The sequence below is a fragment of the Mesoplodon densirostris genome, chromosome 3 (genome assembly GCF_025265405.1).
Source record: "Mesoplodon densirostris isolate mMesDen1 chromosome 3, mMesDen1 primary haplotype, whole genome shotgun sequence".
Classification (NCBI taxonomy): domain Eukaryota; kingdom Metazoa; phylum Chordata; class Mammalia; order Artiodactyla; family Ziphiidae; genus Mesoplodon; species Mesoplodon densirostris.
Window position 1 is genome coordinate 149,640,541 of NC_082663.1, and position 14,363 is coordinate 149,654,903.

The 14,363-nt window shown below is 58.7% G+C and overlaps 1 protein-coding gene across 3 annotated transcripts in view; it reads left to right on the plus strand.

Annotated features, from left to right (window-relative positions):
• Positions 1 to 12,027, plus strand: part of DPP9 (dipeptidyl peptidase 9) — a 40,872-nt gene extending 28,845 nt beyond the window's left edge. For 2 of the 3 annotated variants that reach the window (XM_060094468.1, XM_060094471.1), the window contains 8 exons: positions 1,127 to 1,279; positions 1,685 to 1,820; positions 3,802 to 3,947; positions 4,893 to 5,039; positions 5,939 to 6,091; positions 6,718 to 6,860; positions 8,192 to 8,303; positions 10,991 to 12,027. In XM_060094468.1, the coding sequence (XP_059950451.1) occupies positions 1,127 to 1,279; positions 1,685 to 1,820; positions 3,802 to 3,947; positions 4,893 to 5,039; positions 5,939 to 6,091; positions 6,718 to 6,860; positions 8,192 to 8,303; positions 10,991 to 11,083 (1,083 nt within the window). In that variant the 3' untranslated portion in view covers positions 11,084 to 12,027. Of the gene's footprint in view, positions 1 to 1,126; positions 1,280 to 1,684; positions 1,821 to 3,801; positions 3,948 to 4,892; positions 5,040 to 5,938; positions 6,092 to 6,213; positions 6,349 to 6,717; positions 6,861 to 8,191; positions 8,304 to 10,990 lie in introns of those variants that run through there. The other variant, XM_060094469.1, reaches the window with a different exon arrangement.
• The last annotated feature ends 2,336 nt before the right edge of the window (positions 12,028 to 14,363 follow it).

The window sequence follows — 14,363 nt, forward strand, 5'->3', positions numbered from 1 at the left end:
TGGCCTGTGCCATGGCCCCGGGCCTCGGTGGGTCCCCCGCCTGGAGCTCCTCCTTCCCGCTTGCATATCTTCTCACGTGGTCCTTGTGGCAACGGCAGCACACGACTTAACTACCTGTGGTATATGGGGTTTTCCCACGACATCCTCCATTTCTAGAAAACCTGCATTTATTTTTCAAGTACAGTGGCAGCAAACACATCAGTGTTTGTTGTAAAAATTGAATCGTTCTAAATAATCCCCTTCCATTCTCACCCCAGACCCCTGTGACCTCCCCACTCCGCCTCAGAGGTGACCACGGGGGGAAATCACTGCAAATCTTTCCTATTTTCACACATCTCCACAGGAGCATCATAATTTTAGAGGATTTACAGGGTTTTTTTAGACAGTACAGCTTTATGTGGCCACGGAGACCTGTGCCATAATTATGGAGCCAGTCCGTCTTTTGGGCATTCGGGGCGTCACCTGTCTTTAGTCTGAAGAACACTTGGAGCATCTCTGTGCCTTCGTTTTGAGCTCACCTCTCTGGTGGAGTCCTCAGGAGCAATTCCCAGGGGTGTAATTGCCGGTTCGGAGGATGTGCCTTTTTGAAATGCCTCTTTAAGCGTCTGTGCTGCACGGTCAGCCCCAGCAAGGCAGTGCCTGTTCCCGGCCCCAGAGCAAGGTTCCTTCCTGCTTCTCCTGAGGACAGTGCCTAAGAACCATGCCAGGGGTCTGATGGGCGTTCCCCCAGGAAACCGATGGGGCAGGGAGTTACCACTTCTTAACCCTGAGCACCTGGGTCAGAGAGGTGGGCTGTCCCCACTGGGGACCAGGGCCGGGGACTGGCAGGCCCAGGACAGGCCCTCCCTCAGCCTCTGTCCCAGCACTGGGGCCTCAGCCCCCCTCAGCGGCTGCTCTGGGTCTGCCTGGAAGGAGCTGTCTGGACCTGGAGTTCTGATTGCAAGTCAGACTGGAGAACACGCAGTTAGCCCAGCCCTAGTGGGGTCTGTGAAGTCTCCCAGACAGCTGTCCAGCCGGCGGGCTCAAGCCAGCTCGGGGAGAACGGGTCCCCTGTCCACAGAACGCTGGACCCTCCCTGGGGGTGGGGAGGGCAGCCCTGTCACCAAGAGCCCCCGTGCCCCCACAGATCTGGGTCAACGAGGAGACGAAGCTGGTGTACTTCCAAGGCACGAAGGACACGCCCCTGGAGCACCACCTCTACGTGGTCAGCTACGAGTCGGCCGGCGAGATCGTGCGCCTCACCACGCCCGGCTTCTCCCACAGCTGCTCCATGAGCCAGGTGGGCACCTCCCTGATGCTCCCTCCCTTGGAACATTCTGGAACATCAGGCAGCATTCTGGAACATGAGCACAGGGCTGCCCCCATCCCGGGCAAGCAGCCGGTGGCCGTTTGCTGGCTGCAGAACAAGCAAGATGGGCACGCTCTGGCGTCGGGCAGGTCTGGCTCTGACTCCCACCCCCGCTGGGTCCAGCAGCCTCCGCCTGGGGTCCCCTGGCCAGGGGACAGGCTCCTCTCGCCTCAGTCTGCTTATCTGCAAGGCCGGGCTGGTGGTAACAGCAGCAGAGTTAGATAGGGGAACACACCACACGGGGTGAAGATGGCATGTGGTTGATGCAGGTGGCGGGCGAGCAGGGAGGGGGAGGGGGAGGCGCCCCACGGTCTCAGCACCCCGTCCCACCTGCAGAACTTCGACATGTTCATCAGCCACTACAGCAGCGTGGGCACACCACCCTGCGTGCACGTCTACAAGCTGAGCGGCCCTGATGACGACCCCCTGCACAAGCAGCCCCGGTTCTGGGCCAGCATGATGGAGGCGGCCAGTGAGTAGCCCCAGGCCCCCGGGCCCTTGAGCAAGTCCTTTCCCTTGGGAGCCCCAGCTTGCTCGTCGCAGGCCTGGTAAATAAGGCAGGTGAGAGGGGGCCATCTGGGCGAGCGCAAGGCATTGAGCGGCGCAGCCCCGGGAGTGGGTTGAGCGTAACCACAGGCCCCAAACTGTCCTGTGGGCCACCCGAGACAGTCTCTGGTTTCTGTGCTGCTGTTATGGATGGAGCACATACTCAGTGCAGGAGCCGACTCTGCCAGACGGATGGGGTCCCTACACGGGCCATCCTCGTCCTCAGGGGCGGCCATCTCCAAGGGCGCCTGTGTAGAGCAGACGCTCCAAAGCCTTCGTTTGTGGAAGGAGCCGGGGGTAGGTCACGAGGGGCCTCGGGGAGCACAAGGCAGCTTGTCAGTTTGCCCAGGAGCCTCCAGGGTGCCAGGACTCTGCCCGGCTGACCCCGTGTTCCAATTCTGGCTGCGGAAGCAGAGGCAAGTCAGCTCATCTCGCTGAAATGTTTCCTTATCTACGGAACGGTCCAGTGGCAGCCCGTGGGATGTAAACCAAGCGCTCACGTAGCGCCCAGCTCATAGGAAGCGCTCACTAAAGAGGACGCCCTTCCCTGAACCCAGCCCTGCCACTCTAGAACACTGTAGGAAATAGGAATCCCTGGAGTTTGGGGTGGGTTTTATGGGCTGGAAAACCGTTTGTCACATCACCGCCCCCGAAAGCTGAATAAGTAAGCAGCCCCCTCCATCTGACAGCTCAGTCCCCGACTCTCCCCATGTCACCATGGATGTGATAGCGTGGGAACTCTGGCCCTGGTTCACAGAAGAGGAAACTGAGGGAAGGGAGGGGCCTGCCAAGGCACCAGTGGGGTGCCAGTGGGGCAGCAATGGGGGCGCGGGTGTCCCGATCCCCAGCCCCGGGCATGCAGGCAGGCGGGGACACCGCTGCCCCAAAAGTCCAGTCTCGCCGTATTTGTGGGCCACATCTGTGAGAAGCTGGCAAGCTGGCCCGTGGGCCAGCTCCGGCCACATCCAGTCATTTCGGCATCACCCGTGGTGGCTTTGGAGCTGCAGCAGCAGCAGAGTCAAGTACAGTCAGCCCCTCCCTAGCCATAGGTTCCGCATCCATGGATGCAGCCAACCGCAGAGCATTCCAAAAAGAAAAGCTTGAGTTGTGCGTGCCAACTATTTACATAGCACTTGCATCGTACTTACAACTATTTATATAACATTTCGTATCAGGTATTATAAGTAACCTAGAGGTGACTTAAAGCTAAAGCACGAGGGAGGGTGTGCCTAGGCTATACGCAAATGCTGTGCTATTTCACATGAGGGGCTTGAGCATCGGCAGGTTTTGGTATCTGAGGAGCGCCCTAGAACCAATCCCCCGAGGATACAGAGGGACGAGTGTGGTTACAACCCAGAGACACACGATGGCTCTTCTGTGTGTAAAACCAAAAATACTACTTAGCCTTTTACAGTAAATATTTGCAGACCCCTGACCTACATGACTATTTACTTATTTTCCTCTTAAATCGACACCCTGTTTAACCTAAATGAACTTAAAGGAAGAGTTGTCTTCACCACTGGATTGGAAAACCAGTGTTGCTTTGCAAAGATAAGGTAACCATGAAAATCAGAGAGAGCCCCCTCCCCGCCGTAAAACTGGCCGTTAATCAGACCCTGGCGCTGTCATCACCTCCGTACTAGATTAGCCAGTGTCGGGGCTCTGGAGTTGGTCCCGGCCAGACTGTGGCCTGGCCCGAGCTGGCTCACAGGGTGCAAGGTCACTTCTGCCCTCAGCCTCTGATTTTACCTGTCTGGCAGCGCAGGAGATGGGGTGCCTCCGGTCCACCCTCCGGGGCTGGGGGAGTGTGGGCATCGGCCAGACGTGGGCCCCGCTTCGAGGTGGGCTTCCCAGGCCCGCCCTGGCCCAGCCCGGCCCTCGGAGCCACAGCCGCTCTGTCTCCGCAGGCTGCCCCCCGGATTACGTGCCCCCGGAAATCTTCCATTTCCACACGCGCTCGGACGTGCAGCTCTACGGCATGATCTACAAGCCACACGCCGTGCAGCCAGGGAAGAAGCACCCCACTGTCCTCTTCGTGTACGGAGGCCCGCAGGTGGGCGCTGCCCTGCTCCCCACACCCTCCTCCCTCCACCAGTGCCCCTCCCCATCCCCACTGACCACGCAGGGTCCTTGGGGCCCCTGGCTCTCCACACACAGCACCCTCTGGCACAGCCACCCTTTCACCTGCTGATACTCCCGTGTCCCTCTGGGAAGCCCCCCTAAACCCGGTGTGTGTGTCTGGGCCACCTGCCCAGCAGTGACCCACTCTCACCCCTGGTCACCAGCTTGGGGACAGAGGTGGCCAAGGGCCCTGGGCCCAGCGCTCTGAGAAGGGGACAGGCCAGGCAGGCAGGTTGGCAAGCAGGTCCATCTAAGAGAGCAGTTCTCTGCTGGAGGTGGTCCCCCAGGTGGTACTTGGCGATGTCTGGGGACATTTGTAGTTGTCGCAGCTGGGGTGGGGGATGCTTCTGGCATCTAGTGGGTAGAGGCCTCGGATGCTGTCAACACCCTACAGTCAGCGGGATGCCCCTACCCCCAGAGGACAGTAAGGCCCCGAACATTCATCGTGCTAAATAAGGGACTAGCGTAAGTGACGTCACTTGGGGAACACAGTGCCCGCCACCCCCAGCAGTTTTTGTGTCTGTTTTTAGTGATAACTGAAGGGTAGAAAAGAAAGAGGCTGAAGAAATAAGGGAGTAATTCCATGGAGGGCCTGGGGCAGAGGCCCTGGCCGAGAAGGGAGCCTGGCCGGGGCCTTCCTCTCTGTAGCACATCCCAAGCACAAGGCCTGGTGCACAGTGTGCCCCCGTCTGACCTTCCCCTCCCCCCCACGTCCACAACCTGCCCAGGGCCATCCATAGCCTTCACGATAGAGCACAGGCCCCATCTTCAGGCTGTAAGCCCCCGTCCCGTCCCTCTGGCATCTCGCCCGTCTAGCCCATCCTGCCGGTGTTGTACTTGTATTTCTCACACTCGCCTCGTCTCACCTTCCCCACAGGTGCAGCTGGTCAATAACTCCTTCAAAGGAATCAAGTATTTGCGGCTTAACACTCTGGCATCTCTGGGCTACGCCGTGGTCGTGATTGACGGCAGGGGCTCCTGTCAGCGAGGGCTCCGATTTGAAGGGGCCCTGAAAAACCAAATGGTAACATCTCTTCCCAGTCCCTTCCTGTGTGGTGAAGGGGGACCTGGGGCTTGGGGGCGGCCCTGGGGCACCTTCATCAAGGACGGTCCTGGCCAGGATGTCAGTCATAAGTGGGGCGGCCTTTGGAACCAGAGGGAACATCCACTCTGTTGCTCAGCTCTGAGCTGGGCCTGTGGGGAGACAGGTAGACACACACCACGCCTGGTGCCTAAAACCCAGATGCAGCCCGACACGTCAGTATAGGCCTGATCAGCAGGAAGTCCCGAGGGTTGGGCAAGACAGGCACTGGTGGCTGTGGAAGTGGTGCTGATGGTGGTGATGGTGATGGTGATAATAACGATAGTGATCGTGATGCGGATGTTGATGGTGACGATGGTGATGAGGCTGATAATGATAGTGATGGTGGTGGTGATGCTGATGATAATGGTGATGAAGATGGAGATGGTGGTGATAAGGATGATGACTGTGATGAGGATGAGGATGGCGGTGGTGATGCTGGTGGTGGTGATGACGGTGATGACACCAGCTGTTCGTCAAGCCTCAGCATGCGCCAGGCCTCAGGGTACAGGACACTCAGCATCTCGTTTCATCCTCACACCCGCTGTAGACTCGGCCCTATTCATGTTAACGTCCTCGTTTGGGGGATGAGGAAACTGAGGCCCAGAGAAGGGACATGACTTTCTCAGAGTCAGCCAAGGGATGGCAGGGCAGGGTTGGTGCCAGGCCTGTCTGACCGCCACCCCAGACAGCAGATTTGCATGGGGCCTGGAGGGAGGGGTAGCTTCCAGAGGGCTGCTTTTGATCCAAGAGGAAGGGGGCTCCCTGCAAGGGAAGAGGTGGGACAGCAGGGCGCGTGCCTGGGAGGAGGCCACTGAGAGGTGCCTGGCCTCATCCCCCAGGGCCAGGTGGAGATCGAGGACCAGGTGGAGGGCTTGCACTTCGTGGCCGAGAAGTACGGCTTCATTGACCTGAGCCGGGTTGCCATCCACGGCTGGTCCTACGGAGGCTTCCTCTCGCTCATGGGGCTGATCCACAAGCCCCAGGTGTTCAAGGTGGGTCCTGCCCCCGCCTCCTCCCTCCTGTCTGCCAGCGCCCACCCATGCCCCTTGGAGCCCACCCCCCCGGGGGAGGCATCTTGGCAGGGGCCTTGCCACGTGGCTGTTTCTCCCCGCAGCAGCCCCACGGGGCCGAGCCCCCCTCCTCATTGCCCGCCACTGCTGACCCCAGGATGGCGTCCGGCTGCACAAAACCCCGCCAGCAGCTCTCTGTGGGAGGCTGAGCCCGGGACCCCGGCCTCGGATGGGCAGAGGTGGGGCATGGTGTGAAGAGCGTCGGGGGAGGGGCCCCCAGGCCGGCGGCACTGTCAGGGCACCGCGGGGCGGCGATGAGGAGGCGGAGGCGGCAGGAAGGCAGTGGGCCCAGGGAGGGGCCGATCCCGGCCCCGGCGCGCTCGTTCAGCTCACCCACCCTCCCGAGACAATGCACGGTCCACGGGGGAGACACGTCTGAGGGCCCCTCCCCTGCCAGCCCCCGTGTGCATGCCCGCTCCTCACGTCCTCCGGGGGAGGCCCCGGGACAGCCGGCCAAGCGCAGGCTCCCAGGACCTGACCTTTGTGTGTATGTGTCTCTCTCTTTTTCTCTCTCTCTCTCCCGCCTCTCCATCCACTGTGGCCCTCAGGTGGCCATCGCAGGTGCTCCGGTCACAGTCTGGATGGCCTACGACACAGGGTACACAGAACGCTACATGGATGTCCCAGAAAACAACCAGCTTGGCTACGAGGCGGGTTCCGTGGCCCTGCACGTGGAGAAGCTGCCCAATGAGTAAGGCCCCCACCCGCCCTGACTTCAGGGTTGCCAGGGCTGGCCGTCCATGAAGCTGGCCCGCCTGTGGCTGGCTGGGCGTGGCTTCCGCACCTCCCACTGTGCCTGCCCCTTGGTCCCCTCTGCTCCCGCAGCCCTCCCTCCTCACCGCAAGCAGGTGCCTGGGTTCTCTTGGAGCGAGGAGGGAGGGAAGCCCCCCAGCCCTGCCCCCAGAAAGATAGAAGGGAAGGTCTAGAGTCGCACCTTGCATGTGCTTGCTCCCCTCACCGCCCAAACACGCAGCCCACCATGGACCCCCTGAGTCAGTTTTGAACCTGAACGGCCTCTGTCTTGTGGGTTTTGACACCGTGGTTCAGAACACAGGTCCACAGTGGTTCTAACGTGTAGGTGTGTTAGACCAGCTCTGATGTTCCATGTCACACTTTGGGCATTGGCTTCTGATTCGCCGATCAAAAAGAAACTGGTGTGGCCAGTTTCTGGTGTGGCTCTGTCTGGTGAACCTGGGCCCCATCTTTAGTGCCAGGGTTCTCGTCACAGGCTGACCCCGCCAGGGCCCCTCTCCCCGCAAGGCTGCTCTCTAGTCTGGAGGGTGGCCTGGGCTCCACGGTGGTGTGCTATTGTGCAGCCAAGCTCAGAACCCACTGGTCCGCGGCCACTCCGATTTACGTTCACATTCATCCCAATTCACTAGAACAGTAAAACCATGGAGACAGATGACCAGTCGTTGCCCGGGGTGGGGAGTGCCTGCTCATGGGCACGGGGGTTTGCTCCAGAGTGATGGAAGTGGTGTGGAACTCAGGATAGATGTGATGGTTGCACGACACTGTGAATGCATCAAATGCCCCTAAATCCCTTTAAAATTAGTAAATTTTAGGTTGTGTGAGTGTCACTTCAATAAGTTATTTTTATTTATAAGTCAAAATTTTAAAAAGTAAGGTTCCTCGACCACCCTTACCACATGTCAGGCACTCAGTAGCCACCTGGAGGATGGGTGGCACAGGTCTAGAACGTTCCATCGTCTCAGAGTGCCCGTGGGCAGCACTGCTCCAGAAGCTTCCCCGAGCTCAGGGCATTCCAGGCACAGCCTCTGCGCACACCCCTCCCCTCCTCGCCTGGGGAGGGGTCTCCCAGAGCCGCCAGCTGTGCACTGTGCACGGGCTTTGAGTTCCGCCACGTTCTGCTGCTGAGCTGCCGCTGCCGCCCTCACTGTCCTGGGGCTGGGGCGGGACCCTGGGTCCCCAGCCCTGGCTGAGCGTGGACTGTGGTGCGACTGCCTATGGGCAGGAGAAGGGGGTCTCGCCCCAGACCCTCACGCCCTCCTTGTCTTCCAGGCCCAACCGCCTGCTCATCCTGCACGGCTTCCTGGATGAGAACGTGCACTTTTTCCACACGAACTTCCTCGTTTCCCAGCTGATCCGAGCAGGAAAGCCTTACCAGCTCCAGGTGGGTGGCTCCTCCCGGGAGCCCGCAGGGTGGTTAGCAGTGGGTCGGGGCACCCGTGGCCCCGCCCCCATCCTCACACCTGACTGCCTGGCTCAACACTTAGCCGGCTCCCTGGGTCCCAACCACCATTCAGCAGTCGTGCGCTGATCGCTCCGGGTCCGCGCCGCCCTCTGCTGGCGGCACCTGGGAACTGGGCCCGGTGGAGGGAGGCTGATGTACCGAAACGATTGCGCATGCGCGCCAGGCACCTTGCTTTGAAGGAACTGTGCAGAACGCTGAAAGCATCTGGGGGCGGGGCGAGGGGTGTCCCTTGACGGGGGTCAGAAAATAATTCCCCGAAGAGGTGACATTTAAGGGTGCTAAAGAGTAAGTGGGGACTCACCTAGGCCTGGGGGGCGGCTGTGGAAGACACCAGACAGGAAATTAGTAGGAGGGAGCAGCTTCAGGACCGGAGACCAGGGTGGCTGGAGCCAGCAGGAGGACAGCTGGGGAGCGGGGTGTGGTGACCGGCATGGCAAGCCGCCTGACGCCTCCTCTGGTGGGCGGGGCTTCAGCAGTAAGGGGCGGGACCTCGTGAGAGGGCGGGGCTTCAGTGGTAAGGGGTGGGCCTCAGGGGAGGGCTGTGTTTTGTTCCGAAGGGCGAGGCGAGGTGTCAGGCCTCCCCTCTGGCAGCCCTGTAGACAGAGGCCCATGGGGGCCAGTGGGACATGAGCCACAGTCAGTTGTCCCGGCAGGAAAGGGGGCGGGAGTGGGGAGCGAGAGGCCTGGTGGATTCGGAGGAGGGGGGTGGTGTGCTGGAGGCGAGATGGACAGATTTTATTACCTGCTGCTGCCACGCAGTCTTTCCGCTTCCTGGACGCCTCCATGCGCTCCAAGCTGTCAGGGGAAGACATGTTGCCATTCAACAAATGGGGAAACTGACGGTCACCGGGCAGGCGGGACAGGCCGCAGGGACCTGTGGCTGGGCATGCGCTTGCCAGACAGGGCAGGAGGGAGGCGGGGCTCCCTGTGGGTGAAGAGCTGGGTTGGGCGCCGCTTGGCAGTCCCCCCCGCCCCAGCTGCACATGCTCTCCAAACACAGGCCAGAGGCATCTGCACATCAGAGCAAAGGAGTCAGGCAGGGCCAGGATGGATCCTCACCTGTCCCTTCTGAGCCTGAAGCCCTGAGCCTCGCGGCTGGGATAGCCTCTCCCTTCCCGTGTGGCCATTGGTGGCAGGTCCTTTAACCTTGGGCCTTGTCTCCTCATCTGTGAAATGGGCGTGATAACCCCTGCCTCCCAGAGGTTGTGAGGGTCAAATGAGTTCTCTCAGGAGAAGCGTTTGGCACACAAGGGGGGCCCAGAGGCCTCCCCAGGGGAAATTGAAGGTGCGACAAGACGCTCCCTTGGGGGCTGTGAGTGGGGGAGATGGAGCACACCCACCTTCCTCTTCAGACACCGGGCAGCAGTTGGCCTGGAGGCTGACAGCCCCAGCTTGTTGGTGCATCACGTTTGTTGTCGGATGTCAGGCCTGGGACTGGGGGCTGGGACCACAGTGGGGAGCCAGATGGACCCTCTCCCTGTCCTCACAGCCCAGAAGGAGGAAGAAGTGACCAGACACCCAGGACCCAGGGTGGCATGAAGGGGTGGGTGCAGCGGGGTCTGTCCCAGGCAGTGCCGCTGCCCCGGGCCCGGAAGGAGTGGGGCCCGTGAGGCCTCAGGGGCAGCAGGACCCAGGAGTCCAGGTCTTGATCTCAAGCTGGCAAGTCCTTGCGGACCTCTGAGCTGGGGACCGTATGATCAGACTTGTGATTCATCCAGGATGGATTCCTCAAGGCAAGGGTGGAGGAGGGGAGATCTCTGGGCAGTTTGATGCATTCCTAGGGTAATGCATTCCTAGAGTCTGGAGCAGGTTTCATGCCTACCCCATGAGCCCTTAGGGCTCCTTCGAGAACTGTTGGGGTGCAGGAGCCCTCATTTCACAGCCAGAAGCAAGACTTGCATCCCTGTCACCATCTACCCAAGGGCCTGGACATGCGCTCAGCCAGGTCTCAGGGACTGGGTGGTTCTTTCGGCATGGCCCTTGGCACCAGCGTGCTGCCGTTTCTCTCTGGGGATGAGCAGGTGGTGAGCAGACCCAGGAAAACACCTGGCACAGCCTGGGGTGGAGAGGCTGTCCTGGGGCCTTAGCATGTATAATCCCCAATGGGGCCTGTTGGTGAAATGAACGTGGCTCAGGTGGAGGCACCAAACGTCTGTGAGACATGAAGCCCCAGCCACTCCACGGAGCTGGGTTCCTTGCAGCTCTCTGGGTTTGGGGGATAGAGCAGCAGCACAGTTTCTTAAGGCTTTCGTATGTGCAAGTTCTCTGTGTTTGAGACCTTAGCTTGCCCAGGCCACAAAGACCCTACAGGGTCTGAATTCTTCGTTCAGCTTTCATGGGGGGCTGCCGTCAGGCAGGCTGTCACTTGCCCAGAATTAACACAGCAAGCTGGCCGTGGAGGGGGGATTCGAACCTGGGTCCCTCAGTGCCGGAGCAAGACCTCTTCCCTTTCTGCACCCTCCCTGGGGGGCATGGGGGGGCGGGGGCGGGACCGAGGCCCTGAGGAGAGACGCTCTGACCCCGGGGGTGGAGGGGTTCGGGGGTAGCGGGGCACAGGGTGCAGGGGTGCCTCGGTGCCACCAGCCTTGCTTTCTCTGTCCACCCAGATCTACCCCAACGAGAGACACAGTATCCGCTGCCCCGAGTCCGGCGAGCACTATGAAGTCACACTGCTGCACTTTCTACAGGAATACCTCTGAGCCCACGGGCCGCCACATGCGGGGCCTGCACAGTCAGCACAAGTGGCTTCCCCGCCTCCGTTGCAGGAGTGGGGTGGGGGACGAGGCAGGAGGGACCGAGCGGCCCCGCAGGCCCTGTGCAGCGCCTCCTCCCACCGGCCCCCCCAGACCGCCCGCCCCGGGAGCTGCCGCCTTCGCCCCAACGCCTTTTACTGTTTTCGTTAATGCTCCTGGGGTTTCTGCCTGCTGCTTCTGTCGTGGCCAGGATGGAGAGATGAGGCCAACGTCCACAAGGCACTTCCTCAAGCCATCCCTCCTCTCCCTGTCGTCCAGGAGCGGGAGCCTCAACTCCGCTGGGCACTGGAGGCCAGAAGAGACTCGGAGGAGCCGGCCTTTGCCCCGAGGACCCCCAGGCCCAGCCTGGCCACCGGCGCAGAAGCATGCGGTTGCCTTTCCTCCCCACCCACCCACTTCATATTTGTGTTTCGTTTTGTTTTTCTTTTCGGGGGTGGGCATTTTTCTTAATTATTTAAAAGAAAGCAAGGGGTGCCTAAATCTAGATTCCGGGTCTGCCGCCGGGCCACAGGGTTCACCCCAGCCAGCACCCGAAGCCCACAGCGGGAGTCGTGCCGGCAGGCCGTGAGCGGTGCACAGGGAAGCGGGGCAGTCGTCCAGCCCGGCTTTCAGGCAGGCTCTGAAGCATGCCCAGCCCCGTTCTTTGCTGCTCAGCGGCTGCCGCCCCTCCCCAGCCCAGCCCTCCGGCCACACGTTTCTGCCTGGCCCAACCGCCCACCCAGGATCGGGGTTCCAGGGCTGGGAGTGGAACCCTCCCCGCCTCAGGGTTATCCTTGCTCCTTCCTTTCCCTCCCGCCAAGAGTTCTGCCAGGGGCGGGTAGGAAAAAAAACAAAACAAAACAAAAAAACCCACCAGAGACGAACCACCTCTACACATTATGAAAAGAAAATATTTTTGTCGATTCTTATTCTTTTATAATTATGAGTGTAAGAAGTAGACTCATTAAACGATTCCAGATGGAAGTGTCGCCACCTGCCTGAGGTTCCTTCTGAACCCCTGGGGCTGGTGATAGGGGCTCCTTGAGTGGGCGGGGACCCTGGGAGGTGGCTGAGCCAAGGGCACGGCAGTCCTTGCAGTCGAAGGATGGGGGCGCTGCTTGCTCAGCGGTGCTGCCCTGGCACGAAGTGGGGGGGTGGGGTGCCACCCCTCAGCCAACTGGCCCAGTAAGGACAGTCCCAGAGGTCCTGAGGCAGCCCGTGGGTGCCTCGGAGGTGCCCAGCCCAGGGTGTCATGGGTGGCCTGGCCCTTACTTCCTTTTGCACCTCTCCTTGTCCAGAGACTTGACTCAGCCGTTGGAGGTCAGGACACACCGACAAGGGAGGGCAGGCCGTGCCCCTCTTCATGTCTGTCCTAACAGCTGAGAGGCTAGGAGACCGGAGACCATGCCTGCGCAGAGGGCACTCTTGGTACTTGAGTTTCCAACAGTACGGTGGCCTCGCCCTGTGCCATCAGCCGCTCCATCCTTTCGGAAAGTCCAGGGTTTTTTTAATGGCTTAAAGAATAAAACAAACCAGTACAAAAGGATATAGAGAGGAAAAATACGCCCTCCCTCCCGAGAGGTAACCCCTCCCCGGTCTCTCTTTAATACCTGCCTTCTATTCTGCCCTGTGAATGTGCCATAATTTATTTTGCCAGGCACCTATCAAGGGATAACATAGATTATTCTGGGCTTTTCGTATAAATCAACAGACTTTGTCAAAGGCCAGATAGTAAATATTTCAGGCTTTGTAGGCCAGGCAGTCTCTGTTGCAACCGCACAACTCTGGCCCTTGCAGTTCAAAAGCAGCCACGGTGATGTGTGAATGAGTGGGCATGGCTGTGTGCCAATAAAACTTTATTTACAAAGCCACACAGCCGGCCAGATTTGGCCCACAGGCTGTAACTGATCAACCCCTGGGTGTAAAGGATCCTACAACAAACAGCCTTGTACATGGTTGGGGCATATGTCTGAGTGTATAGGGTAAATTCCTAGAATTATAAAAAGGCATATTCATTTTTAATTTTGAAGAATATTGCAAATTACCTTCTAAAGAATGTCTCAGTGTACACACTTCTTGGTGAAGTGTGCTTGCTTCATTCCTTCATTACTACGTGTTATTTTTGCCAATCTTAGGAGTGACACATGGCATCTCACTGTAATTCAAATGCACACTTCTTTTGTGTACGAATATTTTCATGCTTTAAGACACTTGTTTAGGAGTAATCATTTGCCCACCTTTTGATCTATTGACCTCACTGATTTGTAGACACTCTATATATGAAGGAAATCAGTCCATGGTCATACATGTTGCAAATTGAACTGTGTTGCTGATCTCAAACAGTTTTATGGGTAGGAATCTCAGCCAGTGAATGTTTAAAATCATCTCAGGAACAAGAAGATGTCTTGCCCTTAATCTGCTGTGAAAGAAAGTGGAGAAGCAACTAGTCACAAGTCACAGAATGACAGAAGCTGGTGAGAAAGGGGGCACTGGGGTTGCCCCCCGAGGCTTGGCAGCCCGCGCCCTGCAATCGTCTCAAGCAGGAACTTTTTGGGGGTGGGGGGTGGGGTGGGGTGGGGCGTGCCTCACAGCATTGGGGATCTTAGTTCCCCAACCAGGGATCGAACCCACACTCCTCCCTGCAGTGGAAGCGTGGCGTCTTAACCATTGGACTGCCAGGGAAGCCCCTCAAGCAGGAGCTCTTCATCGGAACTTACTACCCCTACCTCCCTCAGTCAGTACTCAGCATCCATCGGCCAAACTTCAGTCAGTTGTATTCCTGCCCGGACAACAAGGCCTGGGGAGGGACATGGGGGGATGGGTGACGGGCAGCTACAAAAGGACAAGTGTTGGCAGAAGGTCTTGGTCTTGGAGGTGGCAGTTTAATAGACCTTTGTTTTCTTCATGGTTGATACAGGGCCACTTGTTTTCTCCACCACTGGTGGGATTTCCATCTGAGGGAGGGTTCCCACTCTGTTTCAGGTCACCCGTGTACATGCTCGAGTCCTCTTGGTGGAAGTGTTCAGCTCTTCCCTAACTGACAAGAACCCATAAGCGATGGACATAAAAACCCGTTTCATATCGTTTGCAGATACTTTCCCAGTTTGTCATTTGCCTTTCAAACATGTTTATGGTATTTTTTAAATTCTCTATTTTTTTTAATTGAAGTATAGTTGATTTATAATGCTGTATGGTGTTTTGTTTTGTTTTGTTGGCCTCACCTCGAGGCATGCTGGATCCTAGGTCC